We start from the raw sequence: 12,255 nt of genomic DNA, 5'->3' as shown, positions 1-12,255 counted from the left end.
GTATCCTTCTTTCTTCATTCATGTCAAAACTCGGATAAAAAGCGTCCTTTCTAGCATTTACTATTTAATGTATTATACAGAAGACTCTGCTCGCTTCAAAGAGATTTTTTGAGAGACTAAATATCATCTGAGATGCTCGTCCACTGAGCAGCTGAGAAAGCGTTGGTCTTACGCTTGACAAACTGCACAGACATCTTTCACAGTGTAAACTCTGTCTATAAAAAGCCAGAGGCCCTGCTGTGTACGAAACGCTTAACCAGCCTTGCATTGAGTACAAATGTTGTTATGTTTTGTTACACGCTTTCTTGTGTGTGTGATTGAGGTTATAATTTGATTTGTCTCCAAGCAGCACTGAGACGGATGACTAAAAATCTGTCTCTATAGCTACTGAACACTTTGCTATCTCCAACACAACAGGCCCTTACAGTGCCAATGACTTTGATTGAAATAGCACTGCTGGACAAGCAGAGAAATTGATGCAGGCATTTTTAATTAAAATGTAATAGCTTCATTACGTTCTCTCCATCATTGAGACAGGAGACGACTCACAATATGTTCTAAAAGGCCACTCGATGCACAATTTTGTTCCACCTTTCAGTACCTTCCTGTATGGCTGAAATGCATTGCTTTGTGCTTTAGTCAGACCCTGATGGCTCGGGGTATGATACCTGATATCCACTGCAGCACTTCACTAATGCATTCTCTTCCTTTTTTTATTGACCAACGCCATTTCCTTTCTGCAGGGATATATTCACCTTCTGCATGAACATACACAATAGCAAAGATCTCTCGTCAACTTTTTCACACAAAGTACTGCAAAGATGACCTCCTCTGACATAGCACCCATAAGATGATGAAGCTCCTGTATCTGCCTGTGACTCATCCTCATTATCTGCAAATTATACCACGGTATGGCAGAGATATCTTTTTGAGATTTGTCATTTTACAATGTGTCCAACTCCTTGTGAAGATGTTTCTAAAAATGATCCTCTGCCTACACTGATTCGTTGTCCAGAGCTGTAAAAAAACAACACATTGACCATGAAGCCAAACTAATGAGCTTAAAGACTAAAATGTAGAGAAATCTTTGTCGGGATTTTTCCACTGTGTTGTACTTTTTCTGTTGCACATTAATAAACGTAATTTTTCATATTCAGTTCCGGTTATTTCAGCTTTAAAGATGGGTTGAATCCACAGTATTTTTCAAAATAATTGCACTGACAATGTTTTTAATAAGAGCATTATTAATTTTTTGGCAACATATTATCAATTGTGATTTTGCAGTTTGTCGTACTGTCTCCCCCGTTAACATCCGACAGATTCCTCTCGCTGTATGTGAAATCATTTATTAGATTTGGCATTTGGTATAACATTACAGCTGAACATTTTCCGAGGCACATGATATGTTTTTAGATTGATTTCCTACCTTCCCAGCAGCAGCAGCAGAAGCAGGTTTGTCTTCATGCCAGGCTAATTCTGAAATAAATTCAGTTTAGATTGCTTATCCCTCACAGAGAACACAATCTAACATTTAACTTTATACAAAGTTTCTTTCTTTCTGTTTTTTTTTTTTTTTTTTTTGAGAGGGTCACGCCTGAATAACCGCGCATTTGCAGTTGCATCTCGCATACCCATGTTCACTCTAAAAGCATTGATTTGAAGGTCTTGTATTTCAGTTGCTTTGCGTTTTCAAATATCACTGAAGATGGAGCACTCGGCTCACCTCGGCCGTCGTTCCTCACAATGTCTCCTCCATGTCTGAGTACACAGAAGCCTACGAGGTCATGTTCATACTTGACTGCACATAAGCTTTTAAATAGTACAATCTCTTCTATTTGCTTTGACATTTTTATGTGGCATCTACATTTAAATTTAGATGCCACAACCTTAAAGGCACGGCCTCCTTTACTTTTCAGCCTTGTGTGAGGAACAACCAGCAGACCCTGGTCAGAGGGACCTCAGGGACCTGCTGGTGTTAGATGGCCTCAGCAGCTCAGTGACGTAAGCCAGAGCTTAACCATGCAGCGCTCTAAACACAATAACAAAAACTTTCAACTGGATTCTGAAGCTGATGGGGGTCCAGTATAAGGACAGGGTGACATGAGACCGTCTAGATGATTTCTGTTTGCTGTTAACATTGTGAATAATTACCCTTCAGTTTCAATTATAAGAAAGTAGAACCCATTGTAGACGAGGGGAGATGTGGTTCAACTGAAAATGAAATAAAACTCTTTATGTTAGGGGATTTCTTTATTTGTTACCATGTGCAGACAGACTTTTTCCTCCTTATTTGAGTGCCTCTCTAATTTCCTTGCTGTACTTAGCGGGCTGATGTGCTTGACGAGGTGGAAAATGTGCTTTTTATTGTACAGTAGCTTTGCCGCGTCTCCTGAGTCTCCGCTCATCTGATTTGATGCCGTAGGTTCTTTTTTTTTTTTCTCTCTCTTCACAACAGCTGTGCTTCTCTGTGTTAATGGAAGAGATGAAATCCACCTCAAACTGGGCTGTCAGGCTGCAGATATTGATCTATCAGTCATGCATTATCAATCAAAGGGTTATTGCTTATAGTTTCTCGGCTAGATCTGTGAAAAAGCATTAGACTTTGTCCTTATATCTCTGTAGGATTCAGAGAGAACGAGCCTCGTGTATGCTCAGGGTTTGGTTTGTAACTGAAGCTTCCATCAACACCTTTCTGTCTTTTATCAGTGTAGCTCGACTGTAACTGTGTCCTCTTTTTTTTTTCCCCACTGTGTTTCAGCTACTTGAAGGCAGCTTCATGTCCCAGGTCAGCCACGAAGTCGACGGGCTTATCTTCCAGCCGTGCGGGGTGAGTCTCCATGCATGTCTCACAATCTGTTACCTTTCAGGCCATAGGTTGACTGTGGGTTACACCTTTTTTTTTTTTCTTTTTTTTTTCTCAAAAAAACGCTCCTACATAAAAATATGACACTTTTACAGCCGGCTGTTTGTCACCCTTTCATAGAAAAGTCTCGCCTACTGTTGTTGTAAACAAACCACACTCCTGCGTGATTTCACATAAACAAAAGTCCCTCTGTATCACACTGCACAGTAAAACAGGAACATGGCATTCTTTATGATGGAAACGGCCTTGGGTTAGAATACTGATTTACTCTGTGTTAGAAAAGCAGAAAATCACTTTTATCTGTGGCAGTAATGCTCTTCCTCCTTGTTCTTCCTGTGATGGATTCAAGGACCCAGATTCCACTGACAATCACATAAAATATATCTCACATCACATAAAGGTAAGGACAAGCATATGTGGAACCTTGCCGCAGGTAGATAAAGTGAATCCTGACTCGTAAGCTTCTTGAAGTTTTTTATCGTCGTCTCAGCTCTGCTACGTTCTTTTTCTTTGAATGGCCTGTTTCTCAATGTGTCTAAATTCTATAACTTCCTCAACATTTGAATGGTTTGCTTCAAAGAGGTTTATTTTAGTGCATTGAGGAAGTTATAGAAAAAGAATGTATCTCAGCTGAGACGACAATTAAAAAATGACAAGTCGCTGGTAAACACAATGGAAACGCTTGGAAAGTATAAATTCAAATATTAAAAATGAGACCCATCTTAAGTAAGTAGGGTCAACATTACAATGGACAGGTAAGTGCTCTGGCCCCGGTTTCAAAAAAGCAATACTTTAAAAAACAGTAATACAGTATTAAACTGTAGAATCAAAACAAAAACCCTTAAAAACTCTTTGTATGTAATAATGATGATGTGTTGTTTTTTTTTCAGTAGAACTGATCAAAACCAGACATTAAAAACTACCTCACCAGAGCAGAAACACACAGATTACACACAACAAGAGAACAGTAGCATTATGTTAAATTCAAAGAAACAATACTGAGTTCTAAATCAATTAAATTGTATAATAGTGATTCTTTTTTTATTTTTTTACTCTAGAGTCTCTGATTTTATCATTTGTCATACATTTGGTGAATTTTTAAAAGCTACAAGAGCAGACAAATGTTTGTTGGCTTGTTTGAATCGAACAGATTTGCATTACAAAGAGCTGAAGAAGCACAAAGGATTATGGGTGTTCACATTTTGTGTGTGGACACCTGCTTCGATTTAGTTTTGACCCCGTACATGTTGACCGTCTCTTCAGTCAGAGCTGAATAATCAATGGGATAAACAACGGTAGCCACTGCACAATGAGATGTTGTATCAGGTATTTGGTTTCCCTGCTTTAGACTGTGTTTGTTGCCACTTGCATTCAATCCATAAATACAGATTTTCCTGCCCCATGTGAGGAAGGGTGTGATTTGAAAAAGTCCTTGTTTGTGTCTTCTTCATTTCCCAGTTTCTCCCAAGTATCACCAGTTATCTCAAAATAATGAAAACACTTTATAATGAAGCTAATTTCCCCTGGGCTGAATAAGTGGATACAATTCTTGTTATTAAATTTTTCCTTTAAGAGGGGCGCAGATGGAATCGCGGTTAGGTTCCGCCCCATCAATGGAGGCTTTAGTCCTCCATGTGGGCGGCCCGGGTTCAAGTCAGATCTGTGGCTTCTTCACCTTATGTCATTCCCCAATCTGTCATCCTGATTTCCTACTCTATCCACTGCCCTATCAAATTAAGGGAAAAACCCCAAAAATACACCTTTAAAAAAGATTTCCCTTTAAACCTCTTTTTCCATTTTTATAGTTGCTTTTTTTTATCATAAAGATAAATGCATCACACTTACAGCCTGCTAAGTTATATGAGCGTTTATGCATGACCTTGATAAATAAAAACATAAGGGGCTCATATAGATGTTGCACAGGACATAATCAGACACAGAATATGGCTCTGTTTGCCATAGTGTGTTGCTAAGAAGGGTGATTAGGTATGTTTACTCCTTTTTTAAAGCAGGAGACGCCTCCTGAAATTCTCTAGAAATGTTTATTACTTACTTCAACCTGTTTCATAACATCTAAAATCTCACAACAGGAGCTTTATTGGATTTGATGCAACGTTTTCAGATGTCAATTTAACAAATTAGAGAATTCTAAGTCTTTATTAGAGCCTGACCGATTTATCGGCAAGCTGATAATATTGGCTCACATTACCTTATCCAGTAGAGGTGGGAAAAAAATGGATTTATGTTAAAATCGAGATTCTTATCTTCTGAGATTTTAAATAGACTCATAATTTCCAAACATGGGGAAAAAAGAGAAAAACAACTTTTCTCTCTCCCCAATATTGATATCAGTATCTGTCCTCAAAATCTCATATCGGCCCCCAGTACCTCATATCGGTCGGGCCCTAGTCTTTATAGAGCAAATAAAAACTTGGCTATTCTAGGGAAACTTATTCAAGTAGTCTATGTTGTTGTCCCTCTTGTTGTTGGCTTTTTTTTTTTTCGCTTTTTGCTTTTCTCTATGATTGGTGAAGTAATTGTGTAAAACTGTGTCCATAGCCATCAGTTAGAAACAGTTCTCAGCAGGGGAGTTTGAGAGAATTTGGCAGCTGACACGTTTGTCATTTGCGAATCCAAAGCTAGGTAATTGTTGTCCCTGTCCTTGATCAAAATGATCAACATAAATGTTGTATTTTTGCAGGTGCTTGTAATTGCAGCCTTTCCATTGTGTTTAGTATAGACCTGTCGGGTAAATTATACTCTACCGTTTGTATTGGGAAGAGAAAGTGATGAATCTTTCCCCCCTTCATGTGATGCAAGACACTCTTCAGAGATTTTGTTTTTGTTTTTTGGGGAATGTAATGCATTTCTAAATAATACATTATCTTGATGAGATACTGGATTTGGATTTAGAGCTTCGGGGTAGCTGCTTTTGGAGCAGCCAGTTATTGATTCAGGTCATTTTTTCCCTCTGTGAATTTGATGGATCATCATCAATTGGGTCAGACAGGTGTTGTAATCTCCATGGATATGAGGATGTACTTTGGTTTTATTGAACCAGGTGAGAAAACAACATCATCCGCATCCCAGTCACGGATTAGAAACACACTGTTAAACAAGGCTTGTGATTTGTTTAGACAGGTGCTCTTTCCAAATTCTAAATGATTGCTGTTCAAAAAGCAGCCAGGTCGTGCAAATGCTCTGTCAATAAGAAAACTGATTGAACGGGCATGCTGTTTTTATAAAAAAAAAAATGTCTCTGTTTTTTTTGGCATCTGTCTTTTTTTCGCTGTGATTATAACTCTCGCCTTATTTTGGATGAGAGTCCTTTCACAAAGCTGCAAGGCTGCTAGAACACACATCAAATTGAAGAAATTACCCCCATTGAGCAAGATTTCCATTTATCCAATTAAAACTGTCCTTGTCAAATTACCAATCGTTAAATGGTCTTTCAGCATCTTCATGATTCCCAGAGAAGGAAGTGTCTCCAAACTCTTGAAGGTCGGCAGCTGGTTCTGGTCCGCACAGGCGCTCAGACAAACGGGCCGGCTCAGAAAAGCTGGCATCGCCAATGTGGCTGAATGATGATGCAAATAATCTGCCATCTGATGTGAAGTTACAAAAGACAATATTAAAGCTGTTTGAGCAGCTCAATGACAACAAATAAACAGAATCCTTTATCTGTGAATCTTCTTTAAACAGAACAAAAGCCATGTATCATTTCCATCACATTATAAGACAATAAAACATAAATAATGAAGAACATTTATATGCAGCAAATATGCTTAAATGCAGAAAAGTACATAGCTGCTACTTAAAGCACCTGATTGAATACGGTGATGTTTTATATATGCATGCATCTTCTCAGTGCTTAAAACCTTTGGATACTGTATATCATGGTGCATTGGGATTCATAAAACTGTCAGAGCCCTCACTCATCAGCTTACATTGTATGATCGAGTTGGCTGGCCTGCATTGTCGGTGCGTTGACAGAATCATTGGCATGTCTTTATTTATAAGGCTGCACTTAATCTGCTCCCTCATACTTGTGTTACTGTATTCATCTAAAAAAGTGCTGGAAGCTAAAGTCTTCCCTCTAAAAACCAGTCACAAAACGTACTGTTGCTATCTGTTCCCAAAGTGCGTCTTGAAACGGCTGAAAGGAGTTTCAGGTGCGCTGCTCCTGCAGGATGATCTGTGTCTGGGGGAACTGGTCTCCTTAAATCTTTTTAAAAGTAGATTGAAGGTGTTGGAGGAGAGTGCTTCAGGTTGTAGATGCTTTGAAAAATGACTTGTCTTCTCTGTGACTCAGGACATGTTGCTCTGTGTCTGTAATCCTCTCTGTTTTATGTCTGTAACTTGTTTGTTGTGCTGCTGTCCCTCTTGGCCAGGACACTCTTTTTAAATGAGATTCTTAATCTCAATGAGGTTCTCCCGGTTTAATACATTTAAAAGAAAAATTAAAAAAAGATGAGCCACTTACAAACCGCAGGCAAAACAACACTGCAATAGAGGTCATAACCATTGGAATGAATACATTTTTAGCAGGGCTGTGAAACAATTAAAGATGTATTAGTTAATCGTGATGAATCGCATGTTTGGAATTCCATTATTCCTCATTTAAAATAAAGATTGTTAGGCTTTATTTGGAATGATTGTACTGTCTTGAGCTGGGCATATTGTACTCGCTGTTTGAAATCATCCTGCTTTTATTTTTGAAATAAATTAAGGACCAACTGGTAGATTGAAGGTTACAACATTAACAGGAAAAAAAAGGAATTTGTTACAGTTTAGAAAATGGAACAAAAACAGCTACAAAGACGGTAAAAAAAGTGAGATGTTTGACGTCATAACGGGGTTTTGACTCGTCAACTCTGCTGTCTTTGAGTTTTTTGACGCAGCAGTGTCATTTTTCTCCAGAATGTGACTACAGGGAGACATAGTAAAGGGACAAAATAGCATGCAGTTAATCGCAATATTGAAAAGTTCATGCTTTCATTTCAGACCTGAATCACCGTCAACTAATTGATGCTGACAGCTCTTATTTTTATGCTACCTCTTAGAAGCCTTTCTTCATAGCCATCATATACATTTATGACTATCAAGGAGAAATCATGGTGCCAATGGGATCATCACAGTACTCTTCTTTTAGTGTTTTCAAACTCTTTGTTTGTTTTTGTTTTTTGAGTGCATCTGCGTTGCACTTTGTAGCTGTTCTATATTTGCTGTTGTCATGGAAAACAACAGAAATAGATGGCAGAAATATCTTTTGCATTCTGCCTCTACATCAGCTCAGTCAGTAATGGGAAACCCTAACCTCAGGCCAAGGGAGATAATGCGGTGTGATGGCCTACACTGAGTACAACTTGTAGAACACACGAGTAAACAGCTCTGAAATACTAGAGCAGTGTTTTCGGAGAGGCTATTAAATATTAACTTGGTGGAATTAAGGGCATTGGCTAGAAGAAGATTAGGGAATAAAGGCTGCTTGAACATGTTTTTTTTCTCTGCACAGGAAGCCAGTATCTAGGAGCTTTATGTCATGTTTGTCATCCTGCATACAAAGAAAAAGTGTGGGTATTTTATTAACTGAGTGTTGAGTGCTGAGTGCTTTTTTGACCTTTAGCTTGTGCACATTTAATGTCATTGGGTTATTGATTGACACCCCTGCTAGTATATAAAATCTCCTTCATAAGCCATCCTATGTAAATTGGCCATTATTTCTAAAGGATGCTTAGCAGTGGGAGCTATCATGGTTTTTGCGGAGGAGCTCTTAATGCTACCTCCCCAGGCGATGACTTGAGGATCTTAAAGAAGTATATTCTCCTTCTGGGAAATCTAGAGTTCCATTGTTTTTCCCTCTACAGTTAGAAGTATTTTTTTTGTAAACAAACAGTAAACTGTCTATGTGGTGGGATGCTTCTTTCTGCATTCATTGGCTAAAGACAGTAAGAATTGTGTTCACTTCTCATGGGACCATTATAAATAAATGGAGTGCTACACAAAAAGAAAAGCTCTGATAAAAACACAAAACACACAGGAGTGAATATCTTAAACCCACCTAAATTCATAATCCCTATTATTCCCATTGTGCATTAAAAATCAAAAACAGTTTGCAGGCATGTGACTACAAGTTGTTTTAGAGTCTCTTTGGATGAAACAGGCAAACCCAATCTACCCTATAATGCTATCCAGGAAACCCATTGGTGGTCCACTGATTTAAAAGGAAGTCATGGCCAGGAGTCCTTTGCCACTACCTGGTGATACATTGAAATCATCAAAATAAAGTATTGAACACTATTTTCAACAGGTCTGTTTTTTTCCCTGAGAGGAGTAAAAAAAATAGAAAAAGAACTGCGAAGCACATGCTATAATGGTTTCTCTTTTCCTACAGATAGCCGGAGTTTTCTTTGTTTAGGAATCAGTATCAGGGCAGAAGAATAGCCTCATCGCTGCAGCGTAACGACCCCTCATATTCTAACAGAATTTGCAGTGCTGAGACGTCTGATCTTTTGGTCAATTTCAGCCTCCAACTAAATATTTGATAAGCTTTCGGTGTACAAGCACACAATTCTTTCACAAAAGGCTGAACCTCAGCAGTTTACAGCAAATCCAACAGCTTGAGCTGGAGAACAATTTTTGAATGCTAATCGGCAACACCTCTAACTTCCACTAATGTTTATAGGTAGCTGATGGGTTTCAGATGCATTGATTTTGTTGATCCATGCCTTCCACTGCATCAGTAATCTCTCTTTGTGTGACTGGGATCAGGGTGGTCTTTGGGGTTTATCTCAGCAGTGTCTTGCTGCTGTGATGCCCACTAATATTAGCTCAAAGGTTACCGCTGCTGCAGCCCGCAGTCAGTGGGTGTGTTATCTGCTCCAACAAATGGCGTCCTTGGAATATGTTTCCTTTGTTTGGAGAACATCAGAAAGATTTTGCATTTAGAACAGAACCATTGCCACAGATGGCCGAACTGCTGATGGGAGAGCGCTCCAGATGGCGATCACTGTATGAAGATTACAAAGATTTTTTATTCTGTCTGCACTTTTTTTTTTCTCTCTTTAAATCTCAAGTCTTTTTGACTCTACTCTTAAATCCAAGTCAGTACAGAAGGGGGGGGGGATTAATCTCAGTTTTGGACACAGTGCAGCTTTTGCATGATATTTTGAAATATGGTCCCCATAAATATAATTGGTTACTGTTCATTTTATGTGGCATCATGAATCAATATAAGCATTTTATGTGCTTTGCTGTTCTTCAGAGCATCAATGTGTCAAAGCTGCAGACTATTTAACTCCAGATTTACTACTTAAGCGCCCACAATCCTTTTATTCCTTAACCTTGTTTATTCCAAGACAAATCCTTTATGTCAATGCACCAATTTTGCTCATTCTCCCAAACCCGCCTTCCCCTCAAAAAAACAAAAAAAAGGAAACGCCATCTATGTTCTTGTCTGAGCTGTAGCTGCAGAAACTTCCCTGTTTGGATCAGATTTATTGAACCTGTCCAGCCTCACGTCTGTAATACACGCCTTAAGAGGGCCTCGGAGCAGAACGCTGTTATTGAAATGAACTCTTAAAAAAATCGTGTTTTCAGACCACGTACCTTGCAATAGACCCTCGAGCAAGCTTTCCTCTCCTACATTAAAACAGCATGTGTTTATAATGAAAGGCTCTAGTTTAGTTTGTCACCTCCCTTTCATCCGTGATTATGATGGCATGTTGTAAAATTAGACAAGCAGCCCCCATGATATGAAGGAGACACTCCACTATTTATGAATAATTGCAGCAGATGTTTGCTGTGTTTGTTGGTATATCTCATATCATCGCTCTTAGACTGAGCCCTTATTTACATGTTTGGTGGCAATCATTTATTTATTGCTCATTTCCACCAAAGTCAAATCAGTAGGAGAGGGGATTAATATTTATATTCATGCAGCAGTGGTCTAATCTTAGAAAATTCAAGTGAATTTTATCCGTGATAAGTCTCATGGTTTGGTTTATATTACAGAAGTTGAAATAACAGAAATGAAGGTAAAATATTAAAGGAGCAATATGTAACTGTGACACATAGTGGTTAAAATTGGTTCCTCCAGTCCAAATTCAAACAGTGTGATTAAAGGCAGGGTTGGTCATTTTCTCCAGATACACTTTTTAAGATTGTTGTTAAAATTGTCTCGTGCATGTAAGTGAGGGGCGTGGCTTTTGAGGGATCACAGAGGGGAGGGGGTGTAGACGGAGCACTGAGGGCATGCTACTTTCAAAATCATGCTAGTTTTAGAAAATTCGCAACCCTGCCTTTAATTGCGGTAAACTATTGCTATTGAGCGATTAATCACGATAATGTTGGAATCGTTTCACAGCCCTAGGTAAAATTAAAGCCTACTTCATACAGAGGATTTGAAGGTGGTTATGAAACAACAACAAAATGAAAACAAACTCTGACACACTGCACAAACAGAAGTGGTCTCAGTCTGGTTCAGTGTTATTTTGTGGCCCTACAAGGACCCTGTTTTATTCCTGTGGAAATATGGATTGTAGCAGATCAAATACAACCTGGCTATTTCTGGATTTTAAAAGGGTAACAAATCTCACATCAACAGCCGATCAATATCCTGTCACACTGTCTGCTTGCTTCTCTCCCCCTCCTCCTGTTTCTACCGTATTGACGGCAAGGGAGGGCAGCACTTTGACACTTCAGATCACCACCGACACAATGACAGTGTTTAACTGATGCCAGCTGTAGTTTCATTATATAGCCTGAAGCTGTTGGTATAACAACCCATAATAGTAACTAAAAAATAAAGCATGGTGGTTTTGATGAATCTGTGTTGTAATTTTGGAGGTGCACATTTTCTTCAGGAGCTTGAATGTAACGTTCATGCTTAGGTAAGCATTGTTGCTGTGTTTTTTCGGTGTCCAATTTGGACAGTTGTGTTAAAAGCATTTGCTTGTGGGAGTTCTAAAAGTCTTAGCTAGCAGTTTTGTGGAATACTAAAAGTTTTTTTATCTCTGTTGCCAAAAAGGTTTAGTTCAAGAATAAATAGAAAAGTGCAGAGCCAGCGGAGGAGCACTTTGTCAGCTTTATAGCTGGTGATGCCTGCAGTCATGTCATGCTCACACTTTGAAAAGTTTGTTATATTCAGAAGCCTTAAACAAGAGAGGGTATAGGAAAGGATATTCAGGAATATGTGAAACATTTGAGAAGTGGAACAACAAGATTTAAAAAAAAAAAAAAAAAAAAGTTACAGAAAGAGTCGTAAAGCGAGTTACGGTTCTAATTAGAAAACGGAGAGGTAGATAGAGAAGAGGGGTGTCAGTGAATCTTTCACCCACTCAGTTAAATATACAATGGTGAATGGACTTGAGCTTGTATAGCACTTTTCTAGT

At 38.7% G+C, this 12,255-nt stretch overlaps 1 protein-coding gene across 1 annotated transcript in view; it reads left to right on the top strand.

Annotated features, from left to right (window-relative positions):
* The window catches only part of rngtt (RNA guanylyltransferase and 5'-phosphatase), an 81,866-nt gene that overhangs the window by 48,278 nt on the left and 21,333 nt on the right, over positions 1–12,255 (top strand). Inside the window, exon 12 of the mRNA XM_065963821.1 lies at positions 2,759–2,827. Within this exon, the coding sequence (XP_065819893.1) occupies positions 2,759–2,827 (69 nt within the window). The remainder of the gene's footprint in view (positions 1–2,758; positions 2,828–12,255) is intronic.

Source organism: Labrus bergylta, chromosome 15 (assembly GCF_963930695.1).
Source record: "Labrus bergylta chromosome 15, fLabBer1.1, whole genome shotgun sequence".
In the NCBI taxonomy this organism is placed as follows: Eukaryota; Metazoa; Chordata; class Actinopteri; order Labriformes; family Labridae; genus Labrus; species Labrus bergylta.
This window is presented reverse-complemented; position numbering and strand designations above follow the sequence as displayed.